The sequence below is a fragment of the Crocodylus siamensis genome, chromosome 13, assembly GCF_052110815.1.
Source record: "Crocodylus siamensis isolate JL-2025a chromosome 13, ASM5211081v1, whole genome shotgun sequence".
NCBI classification, from domain to species: domain Eukaryota; kingdom Metazoa; phylum Chordata; order Crocodylia; family Crocodylidae; genus Crocodylus; species Crocodylus siamensis.
The window spans coordinates 38,206,075-38,225,417 of record NC_143407.1 but is presented as its reverse complement, the minus strand read 5'-3'; the positions used below and the strand labels follow the sequence as shown (position 1 = coordinate 38,225,417).

Sequence of the window (19,343 nt, the reverse complement as noted above, 5' to 3'; positions counted from 1 at the left end):
GCTCTCCAGGGGAGTGACAGCATCACTCCTTGCTGTGACAAAGTGTTCTGAACAACTTTAGTGCTACATGGAGATAAACCATAGAGTGAAACAAGTATTTTTACTATGCCCGCCCACCACTGCAGAATGTGGCCATTAGATATGCAGTTATAAGTGTCCATCGGAACTGTCCATAATTGCCTTTTTTTCCCCTGCCGCATAGTCTGCATTGCCCCGCTTAAAGAACACTCGTCTTCCTCCCTGCCTCCTCTCTCTTTACCACCCAGTTCCTGAAGGCTGTGGCAGGTTTCAGACAGTACAGTTGCAGATATCATTCTTCGGACATACTAAATGCCCATCACATCAAAGAACTCTTACCCACCTACCATACCTTGGGAAGCACTTGACTCCGATCTGCTATGTCTATATAAATTGCTTCTACATTCTTCCATACATCCGGCTCCAGTTTGTGAACCTGCAGAAGTAGTAGCCAGATCTGTAATTCACAGCTGCATAGCCCTCCTACTGCAAATTACCGTAAAGAGCAGAGACAGAGAGAGAGATCCAAGCACCTGATGCTCTCTTCTCCAGGGTGAGAGTAAAAAGGCAGTCATCAGCAATACAGAAATATGAATTCAGCAAAGGAAATGAACACCGAGGTAAACATGCATACCAACAACAATTTCTGCACAGCAGCTGTGATGGCACAATTTCAATAAGCATCCGTTTGCTTCACAAGAACATAAGAAAAGCTATACTGGGTGAGACCCCAAGTCCACCTAGCCCAGTATTGTGGCATAGAGCAAAGCAAAGGGAAAAAATATTCAGGGCCTATTCAAACCGATCTGTCACTTACTCATCTTCCCTTACATCTTCCAGAAGTAAGAGAGACCACAGTCCTATATCACGTTTAACACCCACTGATGAACCTATCCTCTTTTGAACCTGGTTAGATTGTAAGCCTCTACAACATCAGCTTGTGGCAAAGAGCTCCATAAGTGAATTGCATGCTGTGTTAAACAACTTCCTTTCCTTTGTCTGAAATGGTTCATTGCATGTCCCCTAGTGCTAGTACTGAGAGAGATGGCAAATAAGAGATTCTTATTTATCTTCTCCACACCATTCATGGCCTCTATCATACCACCCAGGTCTCTCCTTTCTAAGCTAAAAAGTCCTAGCCATTTGTTCTCTCCCAAGTCTCTAACCATCCCTGTTGCCCAGAGTAGCCAGGAGGGTTCTCAGAGGCCATGGTCTCCCTTGTTAGCCTGGCATAAGCTGCACTGATTCAAAGAACATGAAGAGAATGAAAACAGATTACAGTACCACAATACAGAATTCAAGCAGGACAAGCAACATATCTAACCATTTAGCACCTCAAAGTCCCGCATGTACTTACATTCTCCTGTGTGCCAAGGTCTGGTTTGTGCCAGGTTTCAATTTTGATAAGAAAGTCATCTTTCATGTACTCATTCTGCCAGAGAAAGAAGAGCATTTGGCTGTTTGCTTTGACTCAAGAGACTACTGTTATCTTATTATTAACCGAACTGCGGTACTGAAGTCTTCCCAGTTACCATCCCTGGGTTAGACTGTGCAGATATCAGGACTTTGATTCTTGCCTGTGTAAGCATTTCTGAAAGCACCCTACAATGTTACCAATTGGGAGGTGCAAGAATAAATGCGTGTGAAGCTATGCACATGCAAAACACTTGTGCTTCACTGCTCCAGAGCAAGACTTTTTTAAGTACGGGTAAAGAAACACGAAAGAGAAGACTGTTTAACAGACAGTTGAGACACTGTCACTCTCAATACTGTTTCAATTAGATCACAGGGGTGGAAGAGGGCAGAAGTTGCCTTTCTAAAGATAGTATATTGATCCAGCACTGGATTTGAGACTGCCCCTATAGATGTGGTCCTCTGTCTGTAAATCAGTGTGGCATGCAGAGCTTTTTCCTCCGCTAGTTTCATGCCAGTGAGCAAAATAATTCAGCTTCTAGCAGTGACGACTAGCAAGAGAGGAGTCTAGAGGTGCCACTTCATAACTGCAGAAGCATCGGGGGTGTTAAAAGACAGTAGAAAGTAAAGAAGCACTTGCTATATTAAGGCAACACAAATAATAATTCAAAAGGCAAATCACTCCTAGCACCACACTGCACAAGGGAAGCCATGGATTTGCCCTGTTTAGCTCATTGATTTTCTATAATATTTAGTTCCACTGCATTCAGTGTCCTGTCCCTGCACTAAATGAAGAGGCATCTCTATCCTTTAGTAAGGAGACCCCACAGGAGAATCAGACCCAGTTCCTCACCCATGTGATCCACCAACTGACAAAGTGGCAGTGCCATTAGCTCAAGTCAGGCATAACCCTAGGTGTCTCATTCCAGGCAGGCTGACACACACTTCTAAACAAGAAATCGCTAATAAAAACCATACTTACTGTAATAACTGCTCCAAGAAAGCGACACATGAAAAGAAAGAGATACAGTACTTTAATGAGAAAGACAAGTTACAGCGGCAGCCACCCTCCACCCATTACCGGCAAGAAGGGGACACTTCTGGCAAAGTTCTGGGGAGCTGCCAGTTTTGTTGAAGCAGCAAGCCCAGTAGATCATCTGTCAGAAGTCACTTAGTTCCATCCCGCTGAAAGCCCTCTGCAAATTCTCAGCTATGGTGAAACCCAGAACAGCAGCATTTAATTATGTACTGCCACTGTTTGCACTCTGGACTCCATCCAGCTGGATCAGAGAATGGAATCGGTTTGATCAGCTGACTGTATTTTACCAATTCTCCTTCAGCTTGCAGACAAGAAGCCTCTCTGCAGTTGTGCAAGTGAGTGCACACTGGATGTCAGGCCAGTACAGACCTCATCACTCCTGGATGTGGTAACTGGACTCCTTGCCCTCTGCATCCCTCTTGCTCACGGTAATCAGACTCCTTGGACAGCGAGTCTCAATTATTCAACAGAGAAAAGCAACCGAAGATCCTGTAACAGCCAGAGTCCAGTCCATCTATCTCAAGGCCTCCCAGCATGTCAGTGTTTCCATTATAAAACACATGGTTTCCAAAGAGTTAAAAGAAGCCAGCAAAATCTGACACTACAACTCGACACTCCATTTCTTCCAAGGAGACTATTTTGTTGAACCAACGTTAAGGTTTTTGACAGACAGGAAGACACCATAACCAGTCTGAGGAGTGTCATATGCACAAGTACAAGTACTCTTGTACCAGCGTAACCTGCACGTGTCCTTATTTAACATGTATGAAATTTTACTTATTTTATACGTGCAGTTATACACACAATAATACCCAAATGAATAACTTTATTTGCTTATATGATTTTTCCATGTTACCTGTGCCTGGAGAATCAGAGTACCTCACAGTGACAGCTCCCTCCCACAGGAGAGAGACTTATCACCCTCCTTCATAAGGAGGGAACACAGGCACAGAGATTAACTGTACAACAGGGCTGGAAAATGAACAAAGGACTCAAGTCACAGCCTAGCTGGGCCACTGGCATCTTTAACTGACACACAGAGAACAAGGACCATGCAGCTAGTTGCCACGTCCAAAAAGAACAGGCAAGTGACTCATCCAATACAGCAAACAGCAACAACAACAATCATTCTGTGGAAGCGCTTAGGACAGAACAGTCCTCTTCGGAGCCTGTGCACAGGACTCCAACTGCTCTCCCTTCCCGACAGTCTCTACAGAAGGTGCATCTTCTACACTAAGTGAGGAAGGGGCATGCAAAGTAGTCTCACGTACATGGCACCATACCTGTGATCATGTACATTTTAAAAAGTGCACTAGGCTATAGAATTGCAGGTAACCTTAATTCTGACATTCCCTACTCTCAAATACCTCACCATCATTTCAATATTTCCTCAATTATAGGGTATGATGTGAATACCCAGGTCACTATTTAGCTGCAAAAGCAAAGGAAAAAAACAAACAGACATAACCCAGAAAGTGTAAGGCTGTCCCACTGTGCCTCAGACAGATGTTACACTCCATCATGTCCGAGGACAGGCAGTCCATGAGCTTTTACAACGGTTGCTTTTTCACCAATCCAGGTATTCAAGCCCTTACCATGCCAACCCCAACTCAGCTGTGTAGCCTTTTGTGCTGTGCACAAGTAGGATATTAACAAGAGCCCATGCAAACTATTCCACTGGTGACCTAAATACTTGCACTCACCCTTGTAAGGACAAACCACCTACCTAACAGCAGGTAAGTTCTAACCTCCTGCTCTGTATTAATGAACATAATAAAAGGTTCCAGCACTGCATTTCCGAGTATTTAAGTCAGACCTGCAGATTTTCCTGAAACAGATTTTTCTACCAACCCCCGCACAAGTGCTGGTGCAGTCTGCCTTCTGCTCCAGCCCCCACAGTGATGCAATTTCAAACCCATATCAGACTGACATTAGTTATATTTGGAGGGAACCCACCCCCCTGCAAAAAAACAAAAAACAAAAAACCCACCAAAACCACACAAATCTTATGCTGCTGTTCTCAGCTTACCATTCAAGCTATCAAAGTTTGGCCTAGACAGCCATGTATTTGCACTCAGCACATAGGTTATGGCTGGTCTGGAAAGAGGGGCAGAGTACCAGTGGGACAGATGGAGAAATAGTTCAGCTGTTTTCATGCTCTTTGTTAATTCAACAACATTGTGTAAGCTTTTTTTTTTTTTTTGGGGGGGGGGGGGGAAGGGAAGAACAACAATCAGGGTGTAAAGGCTGAACACTTGGTTTTCTTAAATTGGCTGTGAAAAACCAGTACAAATGTTTGCATGATTTCAGGTGCTAGAACATTGTTATGGGATTAAATAGTCTTTACAATGTTTGCGTCCAAACGCTCAGCACAGTTAAGCCAAAAGCAGAAAGTGAAGTCAACTGGTATGTATTCATGATCTACAATGAATGAAAACAAGATGCAATGCATAAAAATGAGAAAAAATAGCTGTGAATAACAGCTACTATTTCAGCATCCTGACTTTTTTCTTAGTAATACAATAAGGCCTTCACAGAAAAAAACAAAACAAAAAACCATGTCCATAACATAACCATACCCCCTTTATATTTTCCTTGTATAGGAACTAACCGTGGTATCTAGGTGCAAGAAAAATCTCAGTGAAGCTTTGCTAAATGTAAAAAAGTTGACTAGATATATATGGATAATTGTTCCAACAACTACATAGCATTGGCTATGAATGTCCACTGAAACCATCATCAGTGAGGGCTCCTCGGTGTTGCGATCATTTGAACTCGCCTCACAGATTTTGGTCTCCTGAAATGCCAACAGGCACAGAGCTCCATGTGATGCACACTTGTACATATCCTCTATATTTGAACACTGTATCAGAAACTTCACCTCAGTGAATGTAGCTGCACAGGTTGGGGTACCCCAGCTTTTTAATTTTTTTTTATTTCTCCAAGTCCCCTGTTAACCTCTCTTTATAAAAATCAAGAGAACTCAATATTAAAAAGCAATTAAACCACCCAGTTAGGAAAATCAAAGTACAAAGGTCATGAAACTATTACATTTACAGCTCCCACAGCCATGCACTTCTGCACACAGCACGTTTACCTTCAAAGAAAATTAACAGCAGAAAGTGTAACCCCAAATATATTATGTAACCATGAGGAGGCCAAGTGACTCTTGCTGTGGGAACCACAATTTAGGACTACCCAAACTGTCTCCATTTCATTCCCCAGCAAGGCAGTGTAAAGAACAGAAAGGAGCTCAGCCACCTCATTACCCCTTCCCGGCAAGCGCCAGACCACAGCACCGGAGTTCAGAAGAGAAGTAACTACACTTGCTAGTAAAGACTTTCAAGTTAGAAGTGTCAAGCTTTGCTCTTCCAAAAAAACAAATGAAGTGGGCTGCTCCAGTCAAGCTTGACTCCCCTTTGATCTCTAATAAAGTTGTTCGCTTTCCCCTACATTAAGACATTTAACCCCAGTACCCTTTCCTGCCATGGCAGGGGGTCGGACTTGATGATCTGCTCAGGTCCCTTCCGACCCGACCGTGAAACTATGAAAAAAACCAGGATTTTCTCTTGCTCCATATCTTTTGCGCTGTACTTGAATACGCAGCAGCTTCTCTCATGTGGTTCTCTCACAGGCCCCAAAACCCATTCCTCCAACCCTACAGTGCAATTGGCGCACACTTCTCTTGCTTTGTGACCTGCTCACCAGCTCTCTGGTCTACCGTGGACACCCTGCTGTTTTTTCATCAAGAGCTCTGCAATCTTATATCAGCCATGAACTTGTTGCGACCACTGCTGGCACAAAATTCCTATTTTCCTGGACTGCAGAAAATGGCTCAGAAGACAAATGGAAGGCAGAAGTTGAACCACCACAATGTTCATCCCCAAAGAAGAAAGAGTACCCACAAGCAGCCCTTCCCCTGGCACTCACCAGTCCTGCAGTAAGGGTAAGCGTTCCACGCCTTCTCATGGATATTGAGGGCTCCCTCGGGGGCCAACATTCTCACAAACGATGGTACTTTGCTACATCATGTAGAGGGAGAAAGAAAGAGAAACAAAACAAGTTTTTTTTGTTTGTACAACTAAATGCCAGTGGCACTGCTCGAGACACTGAACATACCTACCCTGAAATTTAAACCTCAGTGCCCTATGAGCGTTTACACTTGTGTGACTGCCTCCGTAATTGCTAAGATCCCTTTAGACACCAGCTGAATGCACAAGGGTTAAGGGACACCCCACATTTGTGCAGTACAGCAGAGCAAGGCTTCACTTGATAAACACAGGCTGATACCTTGGAAGCATTTTTCTAGCCAAGTTTCACAGTTAAAATGCTGACAAAACGAACTATAAGTAAACTTAGTGGCACCTGGATTTCTCAGGACATTAGCCATGTTTGATACGGAAGGAGAGTCTATTAGTATCACCATTTAGCCCAACTGACCAGTAGCCTGCTCTAATGTCAATGGCTCAACAGCACTGGAAATCCAGTGTTCTTTCCTACTCAGCTTGTGACTGCTATTTCTGCCTAGTCTCCATGACAATGATCTACCAAAGTGTAGAAAGCGTCTGAATTCATCTCTCAAATCCATGCACCAAACTTCGGCAAAAACTGGACTGACAAGCTTTCCTTGGCCTTCTCACCAGCTCACGAGTCCAGGTCCTAGCATCAGCTCTGAACTTCTCTTCCAATGGTAGCCAAGTTCTTTAGTCCCTTTGGTTACTCACTGTCTCAGTGCAACAAGAAATTTCAAGATTCCTCTCCGTAGCAGCAGGCAGGCGAGGTCAATTCCTTACTCCCAGTTGCTATGAATCTACAGAGGTTTGAATGATCTGAAACCTGGGTAGCTCCTTAAATTATTTACCATTTCTCCAGTTTCCCTCCTTTTATTCCCACTCACTGCCAGAAATGGACCGTTTCACCACGATATGTACCTCTGCAAGTGGTAGATCTTGTGTGTGTACTGGCCACATTCTCCATCTCTCTCATAGGGTTCATTCACAAGAACTTCCACTCCTTCACCTCCACCAGTTTCGTTTTTGCTGGCTTCTGCCACAGAGTACAGCTGCCCCACTTGATACTGAGGGTAGGAAAGACATTATTGTAGTAGTCATGATTTACAAGGGGTCATTACAGTCATATTGCAAACAGACAGGGACTGAAGTACATGAGATCTCCCACATAATGTTCAAGCGTGTTAAATTTAAACCAAAATGAAGAATTCAAGTGACCAGGACTGGACATCTCCTTTATACCTGCTCTGCCTCTAAGCACCATCACATTCATAACTCCCTCTGTAAACTTGGAGGAGAATGTGACCACCAGCCAAGTTATCCCAAACTCTGCCTTAAAGCAACTCAACAAATGAAAAAAGTCATAGATGATCAGGAGTGGGAAAGGACTGGAGCATCTGGCTGACATAAGTGCTGAGAAGAGGCCAGCTGCGCCATATTCAGCCTGATTCATTTCTGTATGACACAAAAACTAGATGCCCCTGCTGCTCAGTTCCGACACACTGTATATGTACTGCAAATGGCAAGCTACCCCCAACAAGGATAGGGCACTTGGGTCCAGGAGGATCCATAAGCACTTTATGATTTGGTCTTGAATCCCATTCTTTATACATTTAACAATGGAATACAGACATCTTTGACTGGCTTTGTTATAGCAGGATCCCCCTTTGGCCTTCCCAATGTGTCCAAAACTGTGGTAAAGAACAATGCAAAGAACATGACCCCGTCCAGCCCCACTTAAAATCCCATCACACAATTCCCATTCACCACCTCAACTAAATTCAAGCTTTCTGTTCTCACCTCTAAGGTCCTCCACAATCTACTTCTCCTCCTCTTCTCTTAGCCTTCCCCCACTTCACCCCTCAGCTAACCCCCCCACTTTCTTCCTTCATCCTTCCTCTCTTGCCTTCTGCCTTCACCATCAGCTCCTGGCTGGCAAATTACTCCTAGTTCAAATGTTTGGATCTGCCCCCCCCAAAAAAACAACACTGACCCATCCCTTAGGCAGACACTCTGCACTGTGTCCTCCTTCTGGCCATTGTCATTCAATTCCTAATAGGTAGGACATAGGAGCTTGAACATGCAGCAGCACTGCAGCCTTAGATCATCTTTCAGTCTGCTGAAGACTCATTTGACAGCTGTAGCCTTTCTTCCCATCAGTACTGATCACTAAATTCAAAACTGCTTCCTGCTACATAGATAGCATCTTTCTCTCCCAGATGCCAGTTCTCCCCCAGATGCCTTACAGAACAACAGAGAGAAATTCAGATGTACAGGCAAGGGAAAAGGCAGATTAAGATGCATGTTCTGGATGGCAGTTGTTGCAAAGAGATCGACTCAACAGCAGCAATGGCAAGTCAATATGCAGGGACAGAGGAGAGAATGCAAAAGCTTGCCAAGAGGGACATAATCAACTGAAAAATCTACACAGGACTTTTCTGAAGCTGATATGCAGTCAGTGGAGCTGCCCCAAGGCAAAAGACATTGGGACATTAGGAGGAAGTGAGATGTTTGGGTTGCAGATGGAAAAGCAACATTTCGAAGAAGTAAAACCATTGCCAAAGGCAGTAAATACAAGGGTCTACTGGAAGAGGTAGCTGGCAAAATTCTAGGTAGACCAAAAATTAGCAATTTTGTTGATGTGCAACAAATGCAATGAAACACAATGCCCAAGCCCCACTTTCCTCACCCAGAGAGAGTGAGCACTGCACTAAGGGAGAGGTGAAATTCTGCAGGAGCAGGAATGGGGAGCAGCCGTCACTCCACAGACCTACAGCTCACACTGGAGGAGCAGAGTGCTGATCAACAGCTTCCAACACAAAGGCAGCAAGTGCAGTCCCCACACCTGCTGAGGAGGCAGCAGCAGTTAGGGAAATCATTCTACGTCGTTATTTTAGATTAGAGCAACAAACAGACTCTTAGTCTGACGGGGTTTTTTGCCCTAAAAGGGGTGTTGAAATGAGACCAAATCAGAAAACAAAAGCAAACCCCCATTTCCACCAAATGGAGGGTGATGTGGCAAGGGAATGTCTAGGTCTCTTTTAAGGGTAGCCTGGGAGAAGGCAGAAAGCACGCTAGATGGGAGCCAAACAAGGTGCTCTGCACTAAGGTAGACACCACCCAGAGCTGTCAAGCAGCACATTTAGCCCATTCATTCACCTGTTAGGAACACTTCTGAACAGACATTTCCTTTAATGAAACAGTTTGTAGAAATCCATCTCCCCCTGCCCAGTGTAATGGAAACTGCTGTCAGGTCACTTCAAGTTATATGGGCACCACACACTGCTTCTGAATTAATACTAGGCAGCTCCCTCACCACCACTAGCAGGCTGTGTTTCATCCCGTATCAGCATGCCCCATCTCCTGACATTTCACACACTGCCTTCCTTGCAGCTGCCTAGGGCTGACCCATAAAAACAGAATACTACGCCTGCTTGGAGAAGCTGAGCTGAGCTGCAGAACAGAAGAACAAGAGTTTAAATCAGAAAATGGATTGTGCTTCCCGTATGAGAGACACTGTCAACTTCATGACCGCAACCTAAGAGAGGGGAGGACCGAGTGGCTTCCCTTGCTCAACAGTCTCAGGAGAGGCCTCCAGGCAGCTCAGACTAATCCCCTTTAGTAACACCGTCTCATTCGCCCATTCATCCCTTCCTTTAGATACAAGAGTCAAAGTTCAGGCACTAAGAGGATCAGCCCTGTGGCTTGGCATCTTCACCCTTTAATCTTCCCTGTTATTTCTGATCCTTTAATTCCATTGATACATGGGAAGGAGGCTCAGATAAATTGGTCAGTTAAATAAGAACAGAACCCACAGGGTCTGCTGGGGGCACCAAACAGAAAGGGACTCGGCTCACCAGAAGTCTGAATCCTACTACTGTACGGAGAGCGGGCAACACACCTTGCCCCGTCTTAGCGACTCTCCCTTTTCTTCCACAACCGCCATCTGCCCAGCTGGGTCTGGGTGGCAAGGTCCCTTACAGTGGACTCTGACCCCTGCATATTACCCAGATGGTCTGAATGCAACACAGCCACCCTCCTTGGGAACAGTACCCCACCCTGCCCGGAAGCAGCTCTGAACTCCGTTGCGAAATTTTAACAAGTCTGTGTTTGGCAAGCTCCTTACCATGTAAAAAGAACAGAAAGGCACTAAACTGGTACACACACAGCTCTAACACCGTAACAACGCTTTCCAAGCAGCAGCTCGTCAGACACGCCCCCCCCCCCCACACACACACACATACACACACAGCACAGCTCAAGTCCACACACCCAAAGATGGTACAGCAAGTATCAGGAAAGCCAAAGACTCAAGCACCACATGGAAAGAGAGGGGTAATTAGCCATGTTGGCATGAAGTCAGGCAGGGCAGGGCAGCACTTCAGTCTCTAAAGGTGCTACCCTGTTCTGCCTGCCACATGGAAAGGAAAGGTTTTCCAGACAAGAGACAAAACCAGGGAAGCATTTCTAGTCTCCATCATATCCAGGCTGGCCTGGGAGCCTACTAGGCTCTCTTCTTATTCCTTCTACTTCTCCTTCTACTTCTTCTTCCTGGCCCTTCCTCAACCTGCCAGGGCTTCTAGCTCCCTAGTATTCATAGACTGTAACTTATCATCTTATTCGTTACTTGGATAAGTTTAAGTATCAGCCTCGTTTTCCCCATCTCAGAAGCCACTGCTCCTAGGAGTGTCTTGTCTGTGTATTTTCCCCACACCCTGTCCAGCGAATTAACGGTTTTCTGGGAGAGTAGTGCCCAGAGGTGGAGGATGTGCCCCAAGCACATCACAGCAGACCTATGCAGTGAGGAGTGGTCCACTCTCCACTTCAGCGTATGTCACTTTACAACCACTGCCTTTTTTGCTATTGTATCACACAGGTCAGCCCTTGTCCTCAGATGACTGTTAATACAATAAGTGTCCCACCCGCCAGAACTTGCAGGTTAAAATTTGTACCTATCTGTCAAAACAGAGTTTGATCCAATTTCCCATCTCATCATCCCATCTGTTTCCCCAAGATGCTACATAACCATGGCAGCCATACACAAAACTGAATACATCCCGTTTATGAGAGTGAATAATGCAGGCCCAACAGCACACCAAAGTGGAGGATCCTGACTGAGCTTAATATCACATCAGGATGATGGGTCCAGTGGCCTAAGCAGAAGGCAATACATGCATTCCCTCTTGAGGGATTTTCTGAGGCTTGGTAAACTTTCCCTCTCCTGCAACTCAGAGCATTACTAAGCTCTTGCCACTCCCTCCCACCCCAGGGCCAGCTCTGCCAGATTAAAAAGCAACAAAAACAAAAACAAAAACAGCCCGTTTATCCCTTAAGCATCACCATTCGCTGCCAAGAGGCTTCATGCAGAGCACAATACAGTGAAATTCAGGCCGCTGAGCATGTTGACATTTTTTAGCCATCCTCTCTGCGACTTCCTAAGTTGCATCCGATGCAGGAAAAGAAGGGAAGCACTCCTCCGGCTCTTTGCATCACCCGCTTCCAAACAGGCTACCAAACAAAGTGAAGGACAATGGGACTCCAGTATCAAGCAAGGTCAGAAGACTCTTCCTCACAAGCGGATGAGTTAGGCTGAGTGGGGTGGGCAGAGACAACACTACCTCTTCCAAAAGACTAGCCAAAGCATTGAGCTTCTTCACGGATCATTAGCTTAGGAGGGTAAATTGCTAGAACCCTATGATGCTTTTCCAGTCTTTATACTAAGATAAGCTTCATCTGGCTACAGCAAGTCCCCTGTTTGTGCTTCACTCTTCCTATGCTGGTTTCTTCAATGCCACGTTTCAGTTCTGTTAGAAGTGGAGGTGTATACATGGGTAAAAAGCTGAGCCCCAGGCAACGCATGGGCTTGCATATTTTGGCATTTTCCATGCCTCGGTGCAATCAGGTGCCAACTGCCTTTACATAGGCAGGATTTTCAAAGATAATTAGCAGCTTTTCCTAGCACAGGTCCCACTGAGGAAGGGAATGAAGTGACGTGATTTTGCTCACCCTTTATTACTACTGTCAGACTTCCTTCTCTTTTAAACTGCTTGGAAATCTTTCACACATTAAGTATAGGAGATGCAGGTGGGCACTAAGGAAGGACCAGACGTCTGCCACTACCAGCTCTCAGCTTCTGGACCAAGAAGAAAAAAAAAAAAAAGCAAAAAAGCCATCTATAGACACAGTATTACCCTGCCTACTCAAAGGGCTGTCATTAGAAAAGCAAGCAATATCAGTGGATTTCAAGGAGGAATTAACATGAGGCTGCTTTTTCCTCTACTCAAGGGAATATTTCTGTTCTTTTACTAACCAGCCCTGTTGTCAAATCAATATGCTACATACATCTCCATACTTACTTGTCAAGATCAGAAAACCATGAGGCACCAGAAGAGCTAGATTTATCATACTGGCCTAGTGGATGGGCTGCTACAAGAAATCAGGTCACCATTAGGTATGCTAGCAAAGCTCCGTAAGCCCAGCCATACCTTACAGCTTTTTTAGTCATGAACAGAAAGCACTTGGCTCTCAGTTTTTACCACAGCAAGCCGTAGACCTCAACAGCTCAAATTAAAAGTTTTATACTACAGCCCACCAAGGAATAAGTCTATCCCAAGGTAGATTTTCTGCTATACAAAAGTGCTGTGGGACTGGAGTCAGTCATTCACCCTCTAGCTCTGCACATAGTCTCGGGAAGTACGACTGTGCCTGGTAGAATCTCTCTGCAGGAGCAGTGCTGAGGAGCACAAGGGAGAAAGAAGCAATCACCAGATGTGAGGTCAGTCGATGGCAGAGTGCAGATCTCAAGGAACTGCATGAGAAGCAGGTTCTGCACAGCTGTCCAGTGCTCAGTCTCTCCGATGCGAATACCTGTTCCCAGAACCCCCCCTCTCTCCAGCAGTTAGGACCAGGCATAAGAAAATACAAGTGGAATGTTTTCCCTTCCCCCAAATAAGATCTGCCCAACTGCAAGCCCTAAAAGAGCAGAGACAGTATTTGCTCTGTGTTAGACTTGTCTTATAAAACAGAGAGGCCTTTGATAACATGATTGCTGCAACTGCTCTAAAACACAATTAAGTGCTTTAGGAATTTGAGGGGGGGACATGTAACCTACTTATTTTGTTCAGAAGTGTGTTTTACTGGACAAAAAGCAATTCACTATGCAGACGGGGCATCTTTGCGAACTCAGGTCTCAAAAAAAGGGGAACAGAACATGTAACTGGAACCCCGAAAAAGAGTTTTTATGGTTGTTCAAAGTCTTATCTGATCATTTTCAGGCATTTTGCCTTATCCACCAACTACTCACATAAGCCTCAAGTCAGTGCCTTCCACAGCAGCTAGATTATTGCCAAGTACATAGCACTAATCATTTGTTTAAAAGATTTATATTTCCTTTGCAGGGAAGTCTGTGTTCCCTGGTGTATCAGGCTGTGAACACTCTGGGACAAAGACACTCTTGAACTGTAAACACTGTCAACACTAAAAAAACCAACATCCTAATGCTTAACAGAGATACATAAAGAAGAACAATGCACTGCATTAGGCTGCGCACACAGATCACAATCTGCATTAGAATAACATGCTCACAACGAGGGGTGATCCAAGCCAGTCCTGTTGTCTAGCACCAACAGTGATTGAACTGGTTAAGCAGACAGGACAAGCTTTCCAGTACTGCTACAGGAAGTCAGACCGAGACTCGCGCAATCACATTCTTGGAAAGGGGATCTGTCTCAACTACAGGGAAGCCACTTTCAATATCACCTGCAGAGAAGGAAGGAAACATGAGGTCACTGTGTCAAGACTGAGCATCTATGGGACTCATTGTACCACATCAGTGGACACCAATGTCACATTCTGTATTCTGAGAAAAACTATGTGGCCTGAGCATTTACCCAACAAAAGTAACTCGACGCACCTCTGTACCCGTCTACCAACATGTTCACCATAGCTGATTTACCTGCACTAGGATTGAAGGGGTAATCGCATGTTTGTGCCCAATCTTAGTCTAGGCAGGGCTTAAGGTTTTATCATCATGGCCAAAAGGTATATTTTTAAACAAGTTAGCTTAATCAGATTGAAAGCCTCCTTAACACCTGAAAATCTGATTTCCTGCTTCAGCTCATCCTCTCGTAGCCCACAAAAGAACCTTAGCGCTTGTCTACACAGAAAAGAAAATGATATAAACCAAGGTGGGAATTTAAACCAATGAGAAGTTACTGTGTTCCACAGTGCCCCTAGATGTGCCACAGCCTCGGAATACTTTCCTTGAGTAGAAATGTGGGCACTTATACCAAAAAGCTGCATTTGTATACAGGCCTCATCTTATTCGATATGCACACCTTTGATTTACTTTACAAGTCTACTTGCCAAGCCACAGAAGCCACTTATATCATGGAACAAAGACTGTCCACTCCGTTCCAGTCCGAATTCACTTTAGCTTACATCAGTATAATTGGTGAAACTATTCCACCCAGACATGCCTTCAGCGTGAAGTTTGCAAAGCTGGGTCTACACTAGTGCTGAAGGTGCTGTTATTCATTTTAAATCTTTTTAATCTTTAATCTTCAGCACTGTTAATCTTGAAAACCTCAACATCTAGCTTAAGAGGGCTTATCACTCCAACCTGACAGTTTTAGAACACAAGGGCCCTTGCTCACATAGGTAAGAACAACCTCAGAGTTCATACTACAGCTTCCTCCTTACTTCACAAAGAAAAGCTAATTATGTTAGACAAGGAAGTTGGGCATTGTAACAATCTGGCAAGTCAAGGTTATCTGTTAGTACTTACTGCTTGTCTAAGCATTTTCAATCCAATCAGAAAGCACTTTACAGGACAGTATCATATCCCTCACCTAGCGAGAGGGGAAATGAAGTTATTTTCCCCAAAGTCTTTCAGTAAGCCAGTGGAAGAGCTAGCCCCATTCTTAAAATTACCAACTCCATTGTTTTAGGATTACCCTGAAGGTGGGTCTCTCTCTGCTTTGCATCCCTTGGCTTTTGGGAACTGGTGGCAAGTGCCAGTACAGTTTTGCTTAAATAAATTCCTGAAAGGAAGCAGCAGGAAAAGGACTTACCTCCTCAACGGACACAGGCAGAACGACACGACTGCAAGAGAACACAAAACAGGTGGTGAACTGCAGCCCTCTTGACCTCCGTGCTTAAAGCACATACCCCCACCACAGACATGGCAGCCCCTGTTCCTGGCTGCTCCCAGACCTCAGCTCATACACCTGGCTATACACCTCCTCCCTTCTAGCACAGCACTTGCTGCTCTCTGCTCCCCAGGCAACTCAAACTGGTCTAGGATAGGATCCATAGGCATAAATGACATAAGAAATCAAACACCAACATGGACTAGACATTTTTCAGGGTGCTCCACTGGCAAATTAATCACTCCACCCACCACTGAATTCCACAGCTGTTTAGCAGGACGCGACACAGTAACAGTGCCCAAGAGCTTGGCAGGAAGTGAAGCAAGATCCCAGATACAACAGATTCTTCTGAAGGAGGGTTGGAGAAGAGAGGCAGAATATAATTATCTAAATACATTCCAGCTCCATTCCAGCTTCTTAGCAAGACCTGTCATTGGATTTTTACTAGCAGGGAGGGCTAGGTTTTAGGTCTGGCCCAGTTAGCAGCTGCCATACTACCCACAATGCTGGAGCATTTATTTTTTTCAGGGCTGACCTGAAAAAGAATGGAAGACTAGCCATTACTACACCCAATCACAAATACCACTTCCCCTTGGACCCTGCAGTTTCCTTGAGGTCTTCTGCAGAAAAGAGAGAGAGACTCAGCACCAACAGGACTGTACAGTGCGAATTGCAAACGCCAAGGGCACTGCAACATTTAACAGAAGGTACTTCAGAAGTAAGAATAAGGAAAGCAGTGGGACAGTTACCCAGTGAGGATGAGGTGGAGATTCAAGACAATCACCATGCGCACAAAAGAAACATTTTGTCTCCATTTTCTATAGGGGACATCCCATATAACTGACAAGAAGCCTTACCTATATTTAAGTGGGAGAAAAAGCCAGTACAAGCAAGAATCATACATCAAGAGCTCAGTGAGCAACTGCTCACCAGGACACTTGAGGGGAAAACCAGGATTAATGGCCACAAACTCCTGGAAGATCAATTCAGGCTCAATATTAGGAAAAACTTCTTCACAGTCTGGGCATCCAGACTGTGGAATATGCTTTCTCCAGAGGTGGTGCAATCGCTGACCCTGGAAGTCTTCAAGAGGAGACCGGACTAGTCACTTTGCCAGGGTCACCTGCCCCCCACCCCCCCCATCACCTTTCCTGCCTGGTGCAGAGGGCTGGACCCAAGGATCTTCCGAGGTCCCTTCTGGCCTTACAGTCTACGAAATAGCAGTCACTACCATGCCGATAGCACGGAGGGTTTTACAGAATGAGTTCTGAAGGAGAAAAACAATAAGAACATGGACATAAAAGACGGAATAGGTTTACCAAAGACAGATGATGCCAGCCCAACTCGATTAGATGACCAGTTTCTAAGCAAGTGAAACACAGCAGGCATCAAATACTTTATTCATCAAGACAAGATTATATGGTGATTATATATTAGTTCAGCTGGAAAGGACATGGACTTGTAAAGGACACGTAAGAGTCGGTGTGAGCTGGCTAAATGGAAGATGTGGGGATATAATGAAGTTTCCAATTGCAAGGGTACAGCCTTAAAGAGCAGTCCTGGGACTGATGCAATTTGATGCATTTATCAATAACCTTGGCACCAAAAGTAGGAGCACGCTGATGAAAAGAAGTAGGGAGACAGTTTTAATACCAAAGAGGAGTGGAATATCCCATGGAAAGGATAGAGTGACCTTCAGGACTAGGATAACCGATACGGGATGAAATTAAACAGTATGAAGCGACAAAGGGGAGAGAAAAAAAAAAGAAAAAAGCCGGGGGGGATTCAAGCATGTTAGTAATTCACAGGAGGACCGTGAGCTACCGTGAGCTACCGTGAACTCGGACTGGAGCAGGGGAGAGAAAGGCCCGCGGGCTTGGAGCAGGAGATGGGGAGAAGCCCAGCTGCGTTTCAGATTGATCTCACTCCGCATATGAAAGGGGGCTGTGTGCCACCCCATCCGGTCCCCTTCGGCTCTAGTCGACCCCGGGCAGGCGCAGCCCATGCAGACGACCACGGCCATGGTGTGACCCCACAGGCCTCGCTGCAGTAAGGGTGACCTGTGCTGCGGTGGCCAAGGCCAGCTCTTACATAAGGCTCCTCATCACATTTTGAAGCCTTCACAAAGGAGATCAGTTTTGTTATCTCCTCCCGTAGGAAGTGGGAAGTGAAGCCTTGCATTCAGATTGCCTTCTGGGTCGCACCTTGGCCTCCGAGCCCACAAGGTGCGCGGGCAGGCTCCAACACGAACAGCTCGGACCGGGCTACGAGCTATCGAGGAAGTGCCCCAGGACAGGCGGACAAGCACCGTTACACCCAGCGCTTCCCCGTGAGACACGGTGCAGCCGGCCCGCCGCGCGACAGACAGCTAGACGCGAGCTGCAAACACGGAGGACAACGCTGCAGCCAGCGCGGTTGAGAGAAAGGACAGAGGCAACCCAAGTCCCCCGCAGAGCCGGCGGGGGAGCACCGCAGCATCCCGCCACGACACCGCTCCCTACGAGCCCCGCGCCAGCGGGAGCCCACGTCCCGCGACAAGGCTCGCAGCACGCGTACCGGTGGGACGACCCGGGCGGGAGTCTGCTCCAGCGGGAGCCCCGGCAAGCGAGGGAAGCCCCGCCGGACCAGCCGGCGGAGCGGGAGCAGCCTGCGGCGGCGGCGGGGCCGGGCGGGGACGCGAAGCGCACGGAGCTGCAGCACGAGCCCTTCACGCGTCCTCTGCGCGGCGACGGGCCCCGGGCGAGCTCCCTGCCGCGGAGCCGCCGGCCCGGGCCACAGGACGGGGCGGGGCGGGACGGGACGGGACAAGGCCCCGCGGGGCCGGGCCGGGCGGGGAGCAGGGCCGGCGCTTCCGGGGGACAGCAAGTGCCGGTGGGGGCCCGAGACCGGCCGGAGGGAGCGGGCAGCGAGGCGCGCACGAGGCAGGACGGGGCCGGTGCAGCGGCCGGTCACCGTTCCGGGGGGGAGGGGGGGACAAATCAGTCCCGCAGGCACCGGGGCGGAGGCGGGCCCGGCCGCAAAGGAGTCCCCCCCGCACTCACTACTCCTTGAGCAGCACCATGGCGGCGGCGGCGGCCGGTCCCGCGGAAGGCGACGGCGCTGCCCCGCAAGCCGCACCGCGGACCGAGAGGGGGCGGGGCGTCTCTGCAGCAACCACTGCGTCACGGCGTCGCGCGCGCGCTGACCTCACCGCGCGGGGCGGGGCCAGCCGGCGCGTATGTGGGCCGGGCGGACGCGCGCTGCCTGCGAGTGGGTGTCCCGGCCCGCGCGCGCGGGTTGAAGCCGCCGGCCCCGGCGCTCTGCGCGCAGGTCTCGTGCCCGCCCCGCCCGGTGTCAGAGCAGCGCAGCGCAGCGCAGCGGGTCCTGTTACAACGGGCGGGGGCCCCGGCTCCCCCGCGAGGTTTGGCCGCGTCGCCGCAGAGCTGTCGGGGCCGAGCGCCCCGGCCTGAGGGAGGCATTCCCCGCGCCCCCCAGTCCCGCACTTCCAGCCCGCCGCGTTTCGGCAAAGGTCTCGTGCCCGGGGGGTGGGGGGTCTGTGCCAAACCACGGAGTCCGGCTCGTGTTCCCAGGAGCGGCCCTGCGAGCTCCGGGGGGAGGACTGGTTTTCGGTGAGCACTGTGCACGCCCCCTCCGAAAACTAGTACGTCTGGGCAGGCTTGGTCCCATACATTGGCCACACGGGTCCCCGGCGGGCGGGCAAGCCCCATCAAACAC

The 19,343-nt window shown here is 47.5% G+C and overlaps 1 protein-coding gene across 1 annotated transcript in view; it reads right to left on the bottom strand.

Annotated features, from left to right (window-relative positions):
• The window catches only part of PITPNA (phosphatidylinositol transfer protein alpha), a 29,779-nt gene extending 10,996 nt beyond the window's left edge, over nucleotides 1-18,783 (bottom strand). The window contains exons 1-7 of the mRNA XM_090026416.1: nucleotides 18,671-18,783; nucleotides 15,552-15,582; nucleotides 7,402-7,547; nucleotides 6,397-6,492; nucleotides 5,246-5,249; nucleotides 1,376-1,450; nucleotides 371-454 (exon numbers count right to left, since the gene is read on the bottom strand). Of these exons, the coding sequence (XP_089882542.1) occupies nucleotides 371-454; nucleotides 1,376-1,450; nucleotides 5,246-5,249; nucleotides 6,397-6,492; nucleotides 7,402-7,547; nucleotides 15,552-15,582; nucleotides 18,671-18,690 (456 nt within the window). The 5' untranslated portion in view covers nucleotides 18,691-18,783. The remainder of the gene's footprint in view (nucleotides 1-370; nucleotides 455-1,375; nucleotides 1,451-5,245; nucleotides 5,250-6,396; nucleotides 6,493-7,401; nucleotides 7,548-15,551; nucleotides 15,583-18,670) is intronic.
• Nucleotides 18,784-19,343: the final 560 nt, after the last annotated feature.